Below are 16,896 nucleotides of genomic sequence, written 5' to 3' on the forward strand. Positions count from 1 at the left end.
ATAAATCGAAATGTAAATAGAAGATTTTCTATATCTCATTATTTTAACAAATTAAAATAATGAAGCCCTCCCATTTTTGGAAGAAATCGTAACGTAAATATTTTATTTTTCATACTTGTGCTAATTGTGCATGTGCAACATAGAACTTCGTGACTGACAAAGAAACTTTCTCTACTTACAGTATGATATAATACAGATACGGTACGTGAATATATATATATATATATATATATATATATATATATATATATATATATATATATATATATATATATATATATATATATATATATATATATATATATATATATATATATATATATATATAATATATATCACTACATTTCATAAATTATTTTTCGAAAGAAAAAAAAACAACTTTTGTCACCATCCTTTCAGATTCTAATGAATATGTAAAAAAAAAAGGTCAGTTCTGGTTTGACATCCATTTTGAAAAGTTTTGTACATTCACAAAATGGTGCAGCTGTCATTATTACGTCTTCGTCTGCGTCTTTCTTCTGCTTCTTCCAGTTCGCACGCCATTGCTTGCATAGGGTTGATATAGTTGTTTCTAGGACAAACCATTTTGAAAGTCATGATTTTTCGAATATTTCTAGTCTGTCCTCCAATGACTATAGACCTTGAGACAAGCATTCTGTTTGAAATTTTTCCAATTTCGAAAAACTGGTTACTACTGTCGTCGCACGTCTCATCATTTTGGAAAAAAACCTATTTTGAGTGTCTGTACTATCCAATTGCAGTGCACTACAAAGACAGTCTAGGTAATACATCAGTTTAGCCCTGGGATCATTGGGCACTGTGACCGTTGTGCCTGTTTCCTTCACTTGCAGGCGGACATTTCCAATTGCAAAAGCAATGTAATAAGCAAACAATATTGTAGCATTAATCATGTTAATATTGTAATCATTGTATTATACCTGTAATTGTCATGTAATATTGTATCATTATTTACATAAAATTGGTAAATGTACGTAAATTAAAGTGGAAAGATTAATTAGGGCCAAGAATCATCTCCCTGATTTATCAAATTTTTTCAATTTTCCATTTGAGTTTGTAAAACTTGTACGAGTAAACTATTCATTGTTGAGAAAAAATGATATAATAAAATGCAATTACTGCGAACATGTTTGAACATAATTCATGCATACAGTGGTCTTTATTCCCTGTGGCTTTAAAGTTAATTGTAATAATATATATTTTTAACTAAGCAAATTTGTTCATTCTTGACACTTTATTTTAGCATGACTGTTTTACTGTGTACAACATTAAAGTTTGATTTTTTTAGGGAAGTTGAAACATTGTGATTTTCTTTATCTCATTATTTTATCAAATTATAATAATAAAGTAATCCCTTTTCTTGGAAGAAAACGTAAGGTTAATTAATAAGTTGTTTTACTTTTTTATATATCTAGTAATAATTGTATGAATTTAAAATGTGTTATACAGAGTTTCATGACTGACACAGAAACTTTTTCTACTTATGATAGATTACAGACAATTCACAGACTACTGAATATTTGATGTTTTTCAATAATACATTGTTTATATATCACTACATTTGATTTGCTTTCTCTTCAAAAGAAAAAAAATCGTGCCACAATTCTTTCGGATTCCAATGAATATGAAAAAAATATTGGTTCTGGTTTGTCAACCATTTTGAAGAGTTTGTATATTCACAAAATGGTGCAGCTGTCACTATTTTGTCTTCTTCTTTCTTCCGATTCTTCAAATTCGCGCGCCATTGCTTGCATGGGTTGATTTGGTTTGATATAGTTGTTTCTAAGCCAAGAAATTTTGAAAGTCATGATTTTTCGAATATTTCTCGTCGGTCCTCCAATGACTATAGACCTTGACACATGCATTCTGTTTGAAATCGTCCCAATTTTGAAAAACTGGTTGCTACTGTCGCCACACATTTCATCATTCTGGAAGAAGACCTTGTTCAGCAATATATCAGGAGAGAGCATGGCGCAGAGAATTAGCAACTCGCTTTTTTGTTTTTCACTGAGAAATCTATAATTCTCGTAATTCCGCAATTTTTCGATATTTTGAGTGTCTGCAATGCAGTGCATTACAAACACAGTCCAGATAATACATCAGTTTAGCCTTAGGATCATTTGGAACTGTGACCGTTGTGCCGGTTTCCTTCACTTGCAAGCGGACAATTCGAATTGCAAAAGCCATCTTGCCTCTAATATGTAAAATTTTAAAATGTCTCCAGAGACGTCCGCTCAGGGGTTTAAAATGGTGTACTACTTTATTTTTTGTGTGTGTTGGGAATTCCCACACAAGGGTCTAAAAACGAAACAAGCTCAGAAATATTTTACAAATTGTTAATTTATTGTTTTTTGATGATGTTCAAATTTTTTAAATCAAAAATTCTGTATTTATAATGTTAAACTGTATTATGAAATTTATTGACTTTTGTTTTGAACTCTTCTACGACGATTGGAAATGAAATGAAAATTTTCATTTAACAGTCAAGAGCAGATTCTGACTTGATTTCTGTCATATTGATAAATCAAACTTTATTCATTAAAGTCCATATTTTTTAATCAAAATGAAATATAATTCTGTTTTTTTATTTTTCATTTCAATTTCTGAATTGAATAAAATAGAGTGAAAAAACAGCATAAGTACTTCTTGTTAATACCTGATAGTGATTTCTTAAAGTGGTGTTTACAAAATCATCTTCATCGATAATTTAAACAATATAACAATCTATTCATTCACCATGTTTGAATTTCTGACAACTTTAAAATGGAAACATTTTTTTAGTTTTCTCTGCATTCCTCTACAATCAGCAAATTACCCCCGTGTATTCATATTAAAATAATTGCATGACTGTTATTGTTGAATTAATGTTTTGTTTTTAGCATTGCCTTTATTTCGAACTTTTCCTCCATTTTAACAATAATAATCTAAATTGCTTTGTGAAAGTTAATTATAATTTTGAATTATATGCATACTTTTCAAATCTTTTTTTAAAGCATTACTTCTAGTGTCCTAGATTCCTTGACAATTTTAGTGATAAAATTGTCTACGTGCAGATATTCCTTTGAAATCTAGTTCTGAAACTAGTTTATAAGGAAGAAATGTTTCTTTTAAGAAATAACCACCTCAACTCGACGCAATGTTCACAATAATTTGTCAAATCAACTGAATAACTGCCAAAATTCAAATCGCCTTGACCGAGTTTGAATTCACCCATACAAGAAAGTTTGTTCAATTAAAAAAAAATATGTGTGTCATGATTTCGTCTCTTTTCTTTTTTAAAATTTATTCTTTTTTATTTTTCAAATAATATCGACTATAATTTTTTTTACAATTTACGTTTTAATATTAAATTCATTTCAAGGAAAATGAATGTTTAAAAAAAAGTGAATTTTATTTTAATATAGAACTTTGTTGACAAACAAAAAAAAGGTTAACACATTTCCCAAACACGAAAAAAATCTATCAAGGGAATTGATGAAGGAGATACTTCCTATCGCTTCTTAAATTACACATGCTTGATTCTCTCCACCAATTTAATAGGGGCATACGATTTCAGGATGATTGTTCTAGCTCTCGTCAGCATATTAATACAGCGTCTTCGGCACAGCCTATTTTTGCATTTAGTTTAGATTTGTTTTACTGGTCGAAGCTTGTAGATTGCAGGACTGTATTTGAATTAATAAATTCAGCATATTTTTAAATACTAGTAAAGCATTTATAGAAATTTTAATGGATAACTGAAATCAATATTTGATGAGACAAAAACGGAAATACGTATTTTTGCATATACAAAACATGGTTTACATCTACAAGATTGTTCTTTTTTCGGGGGAGGGGGTAGTGATGTTAGACCGATCACAGAAATAGTTTGGCTTGCATTGATAACAATAATTGTAATGCTAATGTTGGCAAATGGAATACTTTGAAATATGCATGTTACCCATGTTTATAAACGTCATTCTTTATCAACAGAAATATTAAATGACCCTTTTTCAACATGTCCTCATTTATTTACTTTATTTTGTACGTACTTCTTAGAATCCATTCTTCCTTATCTTCATAAGTTTATATTCATTTCATACAAAAATGTTCATCACTGAATATAACTGCATAAAAGTTGGATTTGCTTTTTCAAAAGAAATGTTTATACCAAATAGCTACTTTGGGGGTATGCTAATTTACCAGGAATAAAGTGTTTTTATTATGCGCTTTTGATTTTATTGTCATTTATGCAACGACTAATTACATATCTAAAAATATTCCTTAAGTCTCATAACTGCAGCAATGTGTTCAAACAAATTAAATAGCTCGCGTTATCTTTTAAAAATAATTATCATTTGCTTACTAGTATATTGAAATTTTTACTCAACAATTTTTCATTGAACACACGAGACAAAGAGAACAAGGTGACCTTGGCCACAAAATATATCCAGTATTATCGTCCAAGTAAGTCCCAGTTAATGGAAGAGCAAAAGCAATAGATTCTGTTCAAAGTAAGCGTTATATTCGCGTATAGTGATGCACTTCCAGAATGTTCAACGTTTGTGACGTCAAAATAAAACATAATCTTTAACCTTTTAACCCAATGTCTGGGTAATGGTAACTTAAACTGCTATTAATTTCCACACACTTTATATATATAATACATATGTAATGTAAACACATGGTAAATATTTAGTAATATCACCTGTCAAATTCCCTTACTTCTGCAGCAATATACCTTCATCGCCTGCATACGGAGTTTATACCTTACAGTTGATTCGATATGCAAGAGCATGCTCTACGTAGGTAATTTTTTTAAGGCGAGGTAAATTAAAGACGAACAAGTTGATAAAACAAGAATATATGAGCAATCTCTTTGAAGTCATCAATTCGTGAGTTCTTGGTCGATAAAATTACCTTGACAGCAATTACAATTTATCATTCAATCAGAGAAATATAAAGGATCTCTGACAAAATAAGGATAACAATACCTTTTTGATGTTTTTACTAACAATGTATAAAACCAACAAGGTCTTCTAAATAAGGAGAATGTATAATGTGAAGCAAAGCATACTATGTACAATTTTAAAAAATAACAATTTAAAACACAAGATTTTATTTACATTCAGAAAAATACTTTAATATCTACATATTAACAGAAATCAGCACAAATTGTCTGATGTCAGTTTCTTCCCAAATGAGTTATGAAATGACGCAAATATAATTTGTGAGACTTTTTACTAAAACTGCCTGTCGGCGTCTTCGTTCTGCCTCTTCCATCCCCCGAACCATCTGTTGCATCGGGATAATATAGTTGTTTTTTAACCAGACCATTTTGAAAGTCATAATCTTTTTGATGATTTTCGTCTGTCCACCAATAACGATTGAGCTAGAAACCAACATCCTGTTCGAGATGGTTCCGATTTCGTAAAACTCGTTGTTGCTATCGCCGCACATTTCATCGTTTTGAAAGAAGACCTTGTTTATCAGTTCGTCTGGAGAAAGCATCGCGCACAAAACTAGCAGCTGCTTTTTTCATCTTCACTCAAGATATGACAGTTTTGGAAGTCTCGAAGTCTTTCAATGTTTCGAGTTTCCGAACTTTCTAATTCAAGCGCATTGCAAACAACATCCAAGTAATACATGAGTCGAGTCTTAGGGTCATTTGGAACCGTCATTACCCGACCTGTCTGTTTAACATGTAGACGTGTATTACCAATTGCAAAAGCCATTTTGTAATTGAAGGAGTCTTAAGTTCTAAAATCTTGTTTAAATAGTATATGAGGGGATTGTATTTAAATTCATGTGCATGTTTTGCACATTTAAAGCAAGATATGTTCGTTTTAAATATAGATATCCTAAAACGTTACGATGGCCTGAAGTGAAAAATAGTTCCTGAACATACTAATAATTTTAACTAATTATTTGCAAAGCCATGCTCAATACATAATCATAGTTGAAAATCGTTTAACATTTATCATTGACCATACTACCCAGGGGATTTTCTTAGCGCATTTGGAATTTTCCAAAAATGAGATAGAATTGTGCAGTTTTTATTTACATGTTACATGTTTAAGTTAAATGTATCTTTACTTTAAATAACAATTGAAAAAGAAATGGTTATGGCTTTACGGCACAAAATAACCTTTTTTCTGCCTATCTTATTTTTGCGAATAAACAATGATCGCAAAAAAAAAGAAAAATTAATCATCGAGAAAGAAAACACCTATATATACGGTATATATTCTCTGATAAGTTTTATCATATGAAATTGTAACAGCAGATGTCACTGTGTTGCGTTCTCTGCTGAGAGGATGTATATGATAGTTTCATAAAGATTTGAGTTCATATTTCTATAACATTTGATTTTTACAATTTTTACAAATGATAATTCAACTAGAAGAAATTTTTGATTAAAACGTTCTCGAATAACTATACTCATATTGCAAAACAGAGGTCTTTGTATTAAGAATGTTGCCATAAAAGAACCACTATAATGACTAACAATGACCAAATGTCTTCATACAGCTGCAAAATCAAAATTATTTCTAATTTGAATACATTTGTTAACTTAAAGTCAATAATTATTGAGAATCTTGTGCCAAACTTAAAGTTAATGTGCTACATTTCTTAGTTTGATATTAAATTTTCGTTTTTAAGACAAATATAACAATAGAAAGGGGGAAATATGCTCTATCTTCGATCTTCGGATGATAATGATCATATTTTATGCATACAAGTATGCACTATATGAGACATTATATTTTTTTGTTAATGTGGTTTTTTGTTGTGTTCATTTTTATTATTATTTATCATTATATTATTTTTTTGTTTTTTTTTAAATTAAAAAAATAAAAACAACTTATAATAGTGTGAATTTTATATCAACAGGAAAAAATGTTCGAAACGATTTGATTTTCAAAATTAATTGTAAGACTATATCATGAAATTTAATGTTCTTTAATAGAAGATCAATCGGTATCTTTGTCTTATTCTGCCAAGTAGGTCAACAGTCTAGTTAATAATGCAAACAGAATAGCTTATAAAGAAAAAAATTATTCTTCGACCTCCAAATTTTTAATAGGTAAAGCATGAGGGTGTAACGATTACCGAAATAATTATCACAGCTAAAATCCATATGGCCTTGCGCCAATTCCTTGAAATTGAACTATAGTTGTATCGAAGATTTTAAAATACATCAAAATGTTTTATAAATGTAAATGACATGTACTACTTTAAAACAATAAACCAAATCAAACCCTCTCCTTTCATTCCTCAATGAAGAAATGTATTTTAGACTGCGTTTTACATGATTTCTAATTTCCGTGATTTTCTGACGTTTTTTCTTGTCATGCTAGAGTGTGATTAAAATATCAAGTTTCAAGTAAGGATCTATTTGTGAAAATTATATATATGCAAGTTTATGTCAAAAATCTTCAAATTCATGGAAACATTTATAGCCAAAATAGTATGTATTGGACAAGCGTATTTTTATTCATGGTAAAAGTTAAACTCCAGAGGGTTTATGTATGACGTTGTTATTATTTGGTGCAAAGGCTGTTCAATGTTTTATTTTCTGATATCTTTTTTTTCTAGATGATATCTTCTGTTATTTGCATTATTCTGCTTATTCATGCATCCAAATCAGAAACGCAGACAAACCACTGTAAAGAAATGTTACAGGGATATTTGACAGGTCAACTCTCGTCTGCTCTTGGGTCATACCAAATTGAGGCTTTAAAGCGGGAATTCAAAGGTTTTGCTGATACCATGGAAAAATCAATGAAAGAATTTAAGGAGCAAATGAAATCTGATTTGAAGAACGGATCTGGAGGTACATTCAACATTATTATCAATTTCAAACAGTTAGAACGATTATGTTTGTACCTAGGAAACATTTCCTCTTTTATACTGTATTAAAAGCTCATTTTATTTGTCATGACTTTCAATATTTTGATGTAAAACATAACATGTCGAATTAAGATTCAAAGATAATAATCAAATAACGCGGTTGAATATAATAGAATAATCAGAATTGCTCAAATTAAATTCAAGTCGATCCAAAGATTGGTGCTGTGTACATCAGGTGGGGAAAGAAAAGTTGTCCCTCGACAGCCCAGCTTGTGCATTCGGGTATGTATTAAACTTATAAGTGAGATATTTAAGATTATAAATATCTCATTATTTTTGTGAACCTTCCTACTACAGGGACATCATATGTCTACAGGTTATGTAGGAGGGTCGTACTTTACTCACACTGGTGCTGCAGTTGATCCCCTTTGTTTGCCAAGAAATCCCGAGTGGGGTAAATATAAAGATGCAGTTGAGCAATGGAGAGGTTATGTGTATGGGTCAGAATATGAAACCGATTATATACCATTGGCAAGCGTACATAATCACAACGTGCCATGTGCCGTTTGTCTTCTGAGAGATAAAACAACCACAACAGTTTTTCCAGGTATGTCATGTTTTTTTTTTAAACAAGAAACTGTAATTGATCTAAATTCATACCGAATAGAAAAATATCTTGTGAAATAATGCTTTTAAGGTAGGATTCTTCTCACATTTCTTGTATTTAAAAATTGATGAAATTTTCACGGAATCAAGAGGACAATATCACTAAGTGATAGTATCAGTGAAATTAAATTTCACCGTTTAATATTAGAGGCAAGGTCAGGTCAAGGTCATTACCTTTTTTCCTGGACATTTTAAAAGAACAGAAAATTACTGTTTCCAATCAAGCGATCCCTTCTTGTAATTCAAAAGATTGAACGTTTTTCTTTTTGCATAAAAAGATACAACCATAATGGGCATATAAGATGATATTACCAAATTGACATAAATAATTTTTAAAAAATATTTACTAATCCGAATTTCCTCTACTTTTCTTTAATTTTTAGGATATATTAGTTATTTTTATATGCTTCCTATATTTAACTTTTTCTCATTTTCACATATAGTAAAGTTGTCACATAAAGGTACAAAATGATACAAAAACTAAAAGTTTTGATCGTTTACTAAGAGAGAAATAACACTTTTTACGGATTTTTGGCTCAAGTATGTACTTAGATTTGAAGCATTTAAAAGCCTACGTAGTTGTAGTATTTGTGAAAAATCTTATTTATTTGATATATTTTGAAACTTTAGTCTTTTATTATTAATTTAACTTACATTTGAAAATTTCGCCTAGTCTTTGATTGCGTAAAAATTATAACTAAATTCAATGTTCTATGATAATTTTGAGAGGCAGAAAAGAAGATATTTTCATACGCCAGCATTCCTCCAAAAATATAGTCCCTGCTGGTGTTAAAACGCAGTTTACCATTTCTATTTAAAGTTGTACAATTCTGATGAGAAATGAAAAATATGGTCTTTAAAATCCCTTATACCTAAATATATAAGACATATAAGCAAATATACTTTGAATGTTTCATCTAGTCAGAAACCAGAGAAGAATCCTACCTTAAGTAAAGAATTTTAAAAAGAAGACATTTTTCCCCATTTAAACAATTATTCAATCATTAAAGAATATTGCTAAGTTCAATAATTTTTTTCTAGGGTATCGTTACTCGGACAATTTATTTAGTAAACCTGAAAAATATGGAGATAACGAACAGTATTCAAGCTCAACCCCATTTAAACAATAAAAATCAGGAACAGAGTTCATTCACACTTCTTTCTCATGTAAAATGGATTCCAAAAAATTCATAATTCAAAACATTTATAAAAAGCGATAACCTTAAATTTGAACTTTCAACATCAGAGTAAGATATTTTGGCTCAGTTTTTACATAATTTTAATAATTTGAGCAACTTAAAGTCATATACGCTATATGAACGCCGAATTTTGTGTGAAACAAAGTGATTAATGATTTGAAACACATGACGTGTAATGAAAAATTAATGCTTTCCACAAAATTGTACTATAGATGTCGTTGTAATGACCAAACAATTCAACAACATCTGTAATTAAGAATACAATCTTTTCGTGAATATTGATGAAGGAAGTGAAATCACAGACAACTAGGTATGTTGCATTTTGACAACAATTATTAAAAGGTTTATATGCGTCATAACAGAGTAGATTGTTGATAATGATTACATTAAAAGATAAGTATCATTAAGAGTAAGACGCTTGTTATATCCACGTCAAAAGTGATATAGTAGAGTGGTTAAGCATTTGGCCGTGTACGTGTACTTGTACGTGTAAACCTAGAAGTGATTTTATACGTACGCGTAACCACTGACGTGTTCTGTTTAACAAATTGAACGTGTACCGGTACGTGTAAAATCATTTCAGCAAGTCACTTTACAATTCATTTGTATCAAATAAATTTAGGACTTAAAATAAAAAAGATGCATTGGATGTTCGTAATAAACTCTCAACTTCATACCAAATACCGAATGAAACATATTTATTCCGTAGTTTAAGTTTAAAACGCTACAAGTTTTCACTGACGTGTACTTGCGAATCTACACGTTGTGTACAACTTGTAGAATTACGCTGTATGCAAAACTAATGACGTAAATCGCATTAAATTAATGGATTTCCCTAGCTACACGTACACGTAGATGTACTCGATCATCCTCTTAACCTCTCTAGTATATCAAACGGCCTACTTTGTTTTCTTGACGCCTTGTTTGAAAGTAACGACGGCGTCACGTGATGGATTTATTTAAAAATAGCCATTTCTCTCCTAACAGAATTATAAAAAGTTATAATTTGATAACTTTATAACGCGTTTAATTGTAATGGTGTAATTTACAGAATTTTTGTAACTTTTATTGGTAAACAAAATATATAAATTTCCAATCGTATTTAAACAAGTTTAGCGTGTATACTTTTAAATGGTTTTATTGTTGGCGACACTTGGGCGAGGGCATGACTTTTTCGACCCGTGCCAGAATAACACTTGTAGTTCAAGACATATCTTGTATTTTGTTTATCCTGCAAAATATTTTGACTTCCAAAACAGACCGTTTTTTCACAGATTTAGGTATATCTGTGCAATTGAATTATGGTGCAATGGCATTCACATTGCAATATGTATGACGTCACGAAGCTTTTAGAACGTCGAAATACATGCATGAGGCATGTATTTCGACTTTGCAGTTAAGAGACTTTATGTCTAAAATAAATAACGATTCAATCCCTATATATGTGTTTATATTTTTATATTTACACCCGCTGAATATTTTCTCCTTTATTTCTAAAGAAAACCCATTGCGTTAATCACTGCATGAACTACATTAGGCATGTCGCCTATACAGATTTCTTATTTCGGTGGTTGTTCCATCAATGAAACGTATAAAGATGTTCGCATCATTATTACAATAATTAATCTTTTTAATCCTACTTTAAATGATTATTTAAACAGATATAAATATAAACAATAAAATGTCTTTTTTGTTTGTTATTACTGGAATTAACGGAAGCAGCTGTTGCAGAAAAAATACATAACCCGCATTTTATTGTTTAAAACTCCTTGCCGTAGCTGCAAAGGCGATTTATATTACATGTACAACATCCCTGTATTATCCTGCAGGTAAGTTTCATTAACAGAAGAGCCATTCGTACTCTGAAACAGCTTTTATTTAATGTGAGCGTGAATTTTAATTTTCGTTTTTGACGTTGTATTTATATACGGCGTGTAGCGATTTTTTTATGTCAAAATAAAACGCATACCATGTAATCTTTTGACCCCCTGTCTGGGTTATGGTGTTTTAATTACTGTAACTTTCGATTTTATGAGTCAAAAAATATGGAAATAATTAAATTTTAGGGCGTTGACGGAATACAGCTTTGGTTTATTCAGTCAATGCAAAGGTATTGAAGGATAAAACCCATGCAGACATTAATTCAGAAATATTTATATTTCATCATAAAGGTATTTTATAGCCAGAACAGTCTGTTACAAGGGTTGGCGATTAGAATATGATGATACTTGAAACCTTTCATAAAGTTTACACTGTTGCTATGTATACATTCATTCAAACAATAACTATAGTATAATTATATCTTCCTTAGCAAGAAAATCCTGCTTCAGAGGTTGGAGGTTGGAGTACCATGGTTACCTTATGGCAGGGTATCATGGACACAAGGCTGGTACAATGTATACTTGTATTGACAAAAATCCGGATACTGTTGTTGGAGGACATGCAGATCATAATGGCTACCTCTTCTATCCAGTGGAATCTCGCTGTGGATCGTTGAATTGTCCGCCATACGTAGAAGGACGAGAACTTACATGTGCTGTTTGTTCTGCACCATGAATTTTAAAGCAGAATAACTGTTACAATAGCAAGATACTCCATTAATAATTTCAATAAAAATTTTAAAAATAATCAATCGTAAATGACACGCATTTTTCAAAAATTATTCTAGAAAGAAAATTTAAACTTTGGAACTATGCTTGATTCGACACAGAAGGATACCGATCTTGCATGGTTAAGACAAAGAAACAGTTGGTCGAATATAAAATTGGCACAGGAAAGTTTGCTTTATTGAAATGTTAGAATAAAATTGTAGATGTGTAATTTTATTAGAAAACATGTCCTATGATTGTGTCAATTTTGGTTGATGTGTGAGGCTTTTGCTTTTATTCTGAATTGACATTGGAAACTTGTTAATGATTGAGTATTTGGTTACAAATATCTACCAAAAGGAATGATTGATAAAAACAGTCCTCCTTAGGAGGAGACGTGCTGAAGCATACATGCGTAGCATACGATCGGAAATATTTTATTTTATTTCTGTGTAAGCTTAGTGATGTATGCCAAATCCTAGAAGTTTCAAATGTTATTTGCATTTTGCATTTTTACAAGTATTATGGTTCCAAATCAACCATAATAAATGTCTTCATCCAACAATCATGAAATTTCATTGGTCGAAATGGAAATGATTAGGATAACAAACGGTGATCGATCCCAAAAGTATTTAAACGACGTAATTATGTCGACATGTTATTTTATTACTCCTTTTCCTGGAAGGAGGTTTTGTTATATGAATAATAGTTAATTGAGTATAATGGCGTTTGCTTTAGGAAACACAAAATTTCATCTTAAAGCAACAGGCTCAGGTGCGACAGTGCCTGATACACCCCAAGCGAACTTCGTGTATTACCTTGATTGCATAAGCACATTGCTACACCTTAACGACTCGTGTTTCTGCTAGCATATAGGAGCTCAGAAAATACCGTAAACACTGGGCTTAATCCGAGAAGCAGACCACAGAATTGCTCGTGTTTTGCTCTCTGCATTTACCAGATGTTTTGTTGAATAAAATTATTTTTCAGAACGATAAAATGTGTGGAGATTCGAGCATTGATTTTTTTGAATAAGGTGTTGTTTCGAATTATTAAGATTTTAATAAAAAGGGTTTCAATATGTTCAAAATTGCTCCTTTCTGTGACTGTCCATATTAATCTTAACAATTTTTATTTACTTTAAATCTCATAAATATTAAAATCTATACCGTTTAATTTATTCAATATATTATATAAAATGATTGGAAATACAATTCTTAAAATTTCATTTTAAAAAAGTTTATTTATCATCTATTCATAAATGAGGCGTACACTTTTTCATGAAATTGAGGGGATAGAGGTTCAAAACAGGTTAAATTTCTATCGTTTATGCTGTAAGAAAATAAGATTTTGAAATAAAAAATAACTACATCTTTATTAAAATGGAGGTAGGAAATGTTCAGATTCTTTGATTGGTCACTAACCAAATACTTTTTAAAGTCACTTTGATTCTACACACAGGTACTCTGAAGTTTGAAATATTAAAAGAATGCTGGAGTTATGGGGAAATGATAGGCTTCATATGAATGAAATATATTTCAAACAAATGATGAAGTTCCTCATTTGTATTTAGTCTGCGGCGGCCTTATCTCCAACAAAGTGTCGGAATGCCAATGGGCACTAATTGTGCTCCTATATTATGTTACCAGTTTTTGTATTACTTTTAAGTTAAATTCTATTCAAAACATAAATTATATTCAAAAAGAAGAAATTGCTTGCTGTGCCCTCAAATTTGTCGTTTAGATATATCGACTATGAATTCATATGAGAAGTTACTTTCATTCTTATGTTCATTCGTTATCTCCCTCAGTTTAAAATAATACGAATTTTCATTGACTATTGACGACAAGTGTCATCTTACAACGAATTGGTGTGACAAACGAAATAACTTGGGCTTTTCCGTCGTCACCTTTTCTTATATATAGTAATGTCCCTGCATATGGTGTTTACATCTCCAAACTTATGCAAACACATTTTTCACTACTTACCAAGGATTTTGCTCTGCTTATTAAAAATTGAATAATTCATTTCGTGTTATGTACCTACTTTGCGCTAATTGTATGCTTGTTACTCCTTGATGAGCTAATTTGCAAATGAAAATAAAGACACAGAAACCTAAACAGTTCCAAGGACTATTTTTGATTTAAATTTGAACTTAAAGATGTTCTTAAAGAGGTGACTTTACACATTAGCCTAAAACAAATCGTGTTCACCGATTTTCAATATTACACGGAGAAAATTTAAAGCTTATATTTGGAAAACAATAAGGAACTAAATATTGTAGGCTTTGGATTTTAAAAAACTTCACTTATATGTGTAAAGATGCAGTTGTTGACGATCGAGAAATTATTCTTCAAGAAATTTTGAAGAAACTTCAATATATTACTTTATTTAATGCGTAACACATAAGTAATTAGGTGTTAAAAAAAAGAATTGACCTGATAAAAATAAGTCTTAATTCCATAGTTTTACCGAATTCCTTAAATCACTAGTATATCCTCTGATTGCAACATATGTAATTTTTAAACAAGCCTATTGAAAGTATTGTTATAGCGAAATTAATCCAGTCTAGTGTAATTTTGTTCATATAAAAAATGAAAAGGCCACAATTTAAGGGGATGAAGGACCTTTAGCTGAAAAAATACCTGTCATTTAATTTTTTCATATTTTGTACATATCTTATTTAGTATGTCCTACATACTATAGAGCAGACATATCAATAGGTTTCTAGACTTATTTCTGAGATATTGAGTGACAAATACCATACCCCACAGTGTCTGAGCGGAGTTTTTATTCTCCGTGTTTCTGGGTCCATTACTCGGTCGATAATTGAAATTTTTCACCATAGATAAAAAATATACCAGCGGAAATGTGTCTTTTAAAATATTTTAGAGTATGAATAGGGTTAAAAATTCGAAAAAGCAAGATTCTTTTGTAACACCACATCTGGAGACGGAAATTTACGACTTTTTTAGGACAACTTAAACCATAAAAAAATTAATTTGCAAAAAATCCTATCATTCAATATTTGAACATTTACGTCGAAGTTCAAGGTCGTCATCATCTATTCATAAATGAGGCGTACACTTTTTCATGAAATTGAGGGGATAGAGGTTCAAAACAGGTTAAATTTCTATCGTTTATGCTGTAAGAAAATAAGATTTTGAAATAAAAAATAACTACATCTTTATTAAAATGGAGGTAGGAAATGTTCAGATTCTTTGATTGGTCACTAACCAAATACTTTTTAAAGTCACTTTGATTCTACACACAGGTACTCTGAAGTTTGAAATATTAAAAGAATGCTGGAGTTATGGGGAAATGATAGGCTTCATATGAATGAAATATATTTCAAACAAATGATGAAGTTCCTCATTTGTATTTAGTCTGCGGCGGCCTTATCTCCAACAAAGTGTCGGAATGCCAATGGGCACTAATTGTGCTCCTATATTATGTTACCAGTTTTTGTATTACTTTTAAGTTAAATTCTATTCAAAACATAAATTATATTCAAAAAGAAGAAATTGCTTGCTGTGCCCTCAAATTTGTCGTTTAGATATATCGACTATGAATTCATATGAGAAGTTACTTTCATTCTTATGTTCATTCGTTATCTCCCTCAGTTTAAAATAATACGAATTTTCATTGACTATTGACGACAAGTGTCATCTTACAACGAATTGGTGTGACAAACGAAATAACTTGGGCTTTTCCGTCGTCACCTTTTCTTATATATAGTAATGTCCCTGCATATGGTGTTTACATCTCCAAACTTATGCAAACACATTTTTCACTACTTACCAAGGATTTTGCTCTGCTTATTAAAAATTGAATAATTCATTTCGTGTTATGTACCTACTTTGCGCTAATTGTATGCTTGTTACTCCTTGATGAGCTAATTTGCAAATGAAAATAAAGACACAGAAACCTAAACAGTTCCAAGGACTATTTTTGATTTAAATTTGAACTTAAAGATGTTCTTAAAGAGGTGACTTTACACATTAGCCTAAAACAAATCGTGTTCACCGATTTTCAATATTACACGGAGAAAATTTAAAGCTTATATTTGGAAAACAATAAGGAACTAAATATTGTAGGCTTTGGATTTTAAAAAACTTCACTTATATGTGTAAAGATGCAGTTGTTGACGATCGAGAAATTATTCTTCAAGAAATTTTGAAGAAACTTCAATATATTACTTTATTTAATGCGTAACACATAAGTAATTAGGTGTTAAAAAAAAGAATTGACCTGATAAAAATAAGTCTTAATTCCATAATTTTACCGAATTCCTTAAATCACTAGTATATCCTCTGATTGCAACATATGTAATTTTTAAACAAGCCTATTGAAAGTATTGTTATAGCGAAATTAATCCAGTCTAGTGTAATTTTGTTCATATAAAAAATGAAAAGGCCACAATTTAAGGGGATGAAGGACCTTTAGCTGAAAAAATACCTGTCATTTAATTTTTTCATATTTTGTACATATCTTATTTAGTATGTCCTACATACTATAGAGCAGACATATCAATAGGTTTCTAGACTTATTTCTGAGATATTGAGTGACAAATACCATACCCCACAGTGTCT

The 16,896-nt window shown here is 30.5% G+C and overlaps 1 protein-coding gene across 1 annotated transcript; it reads left to right on the forward strand.

The window, feature by feature from the left end:
• Positions 1–7,596: 7,596 nt before the first annotated feature.
• Positions 7,597–12,307, forward strand: LOC134231897 (short-chain collagen C4-like). Its single transcript, XM_062713852.1, has 4 exons — positions 7,597–7,834; positions 8,056–8,133; positions 8,228–8,458; positions 12,028–12,307. Exons 1-4 carry the CDS (start codon positions 7,597–7,599, stop codon positions 12,270–12,272), a joined length of 792 nt encoding a protein of 263 aa, XP_062569836.1. The 3' UTR covers positions 12,273–12,307.
• The last annotated feature ends 4,589 nt before the right edge of the window (positions 12,308–16,896 follow it).

This window comes from Saccostrea cucullata, unplaced genomic scaffold, assembly GCF_032062105.1.
Source record: "Saccostrea cucullata isolate Sc308-1 unplaced genomic scaffold, CSIRO_AGI_Scuc_v1 ctg4420, whole genome shotgun sequence".
Taxonomy (NCBI): domain Eukaryota; kingdom Metazoa; phylum Mollusca; class Bivalvia; order Ostreida; family Ostreidae; genus Saccostrea; species Saccostrea cuccullata.

What these genes read in the sequence shown, in the direction of transcription:
- LOC134231897 (XM_062713852.1), top strand. Translation starts at nt 7,597, where the DNA reads ATGATATCTTCTGTTATTTGCATTATTCTGCTTATTCATGCATCCAAA. An exon ending in TTTGAAGAACGGATCTGGAG is followed by an intron (nt 7,835 to 8,055) that starts GTACATTCAACA and finishes ATTAAATTCAAG; the next exon opens with TCGATCCAAAGATTGGTGCT. An exon ending in AACCACAACAGTTTTTCCAG is followed by an intron (nt 8,459 to 12,027) that starts GTATGTCATGTT and finishes TATCTTCCTTAG; the next exon opens with CAAGAAAATCCTGCTTCAGA.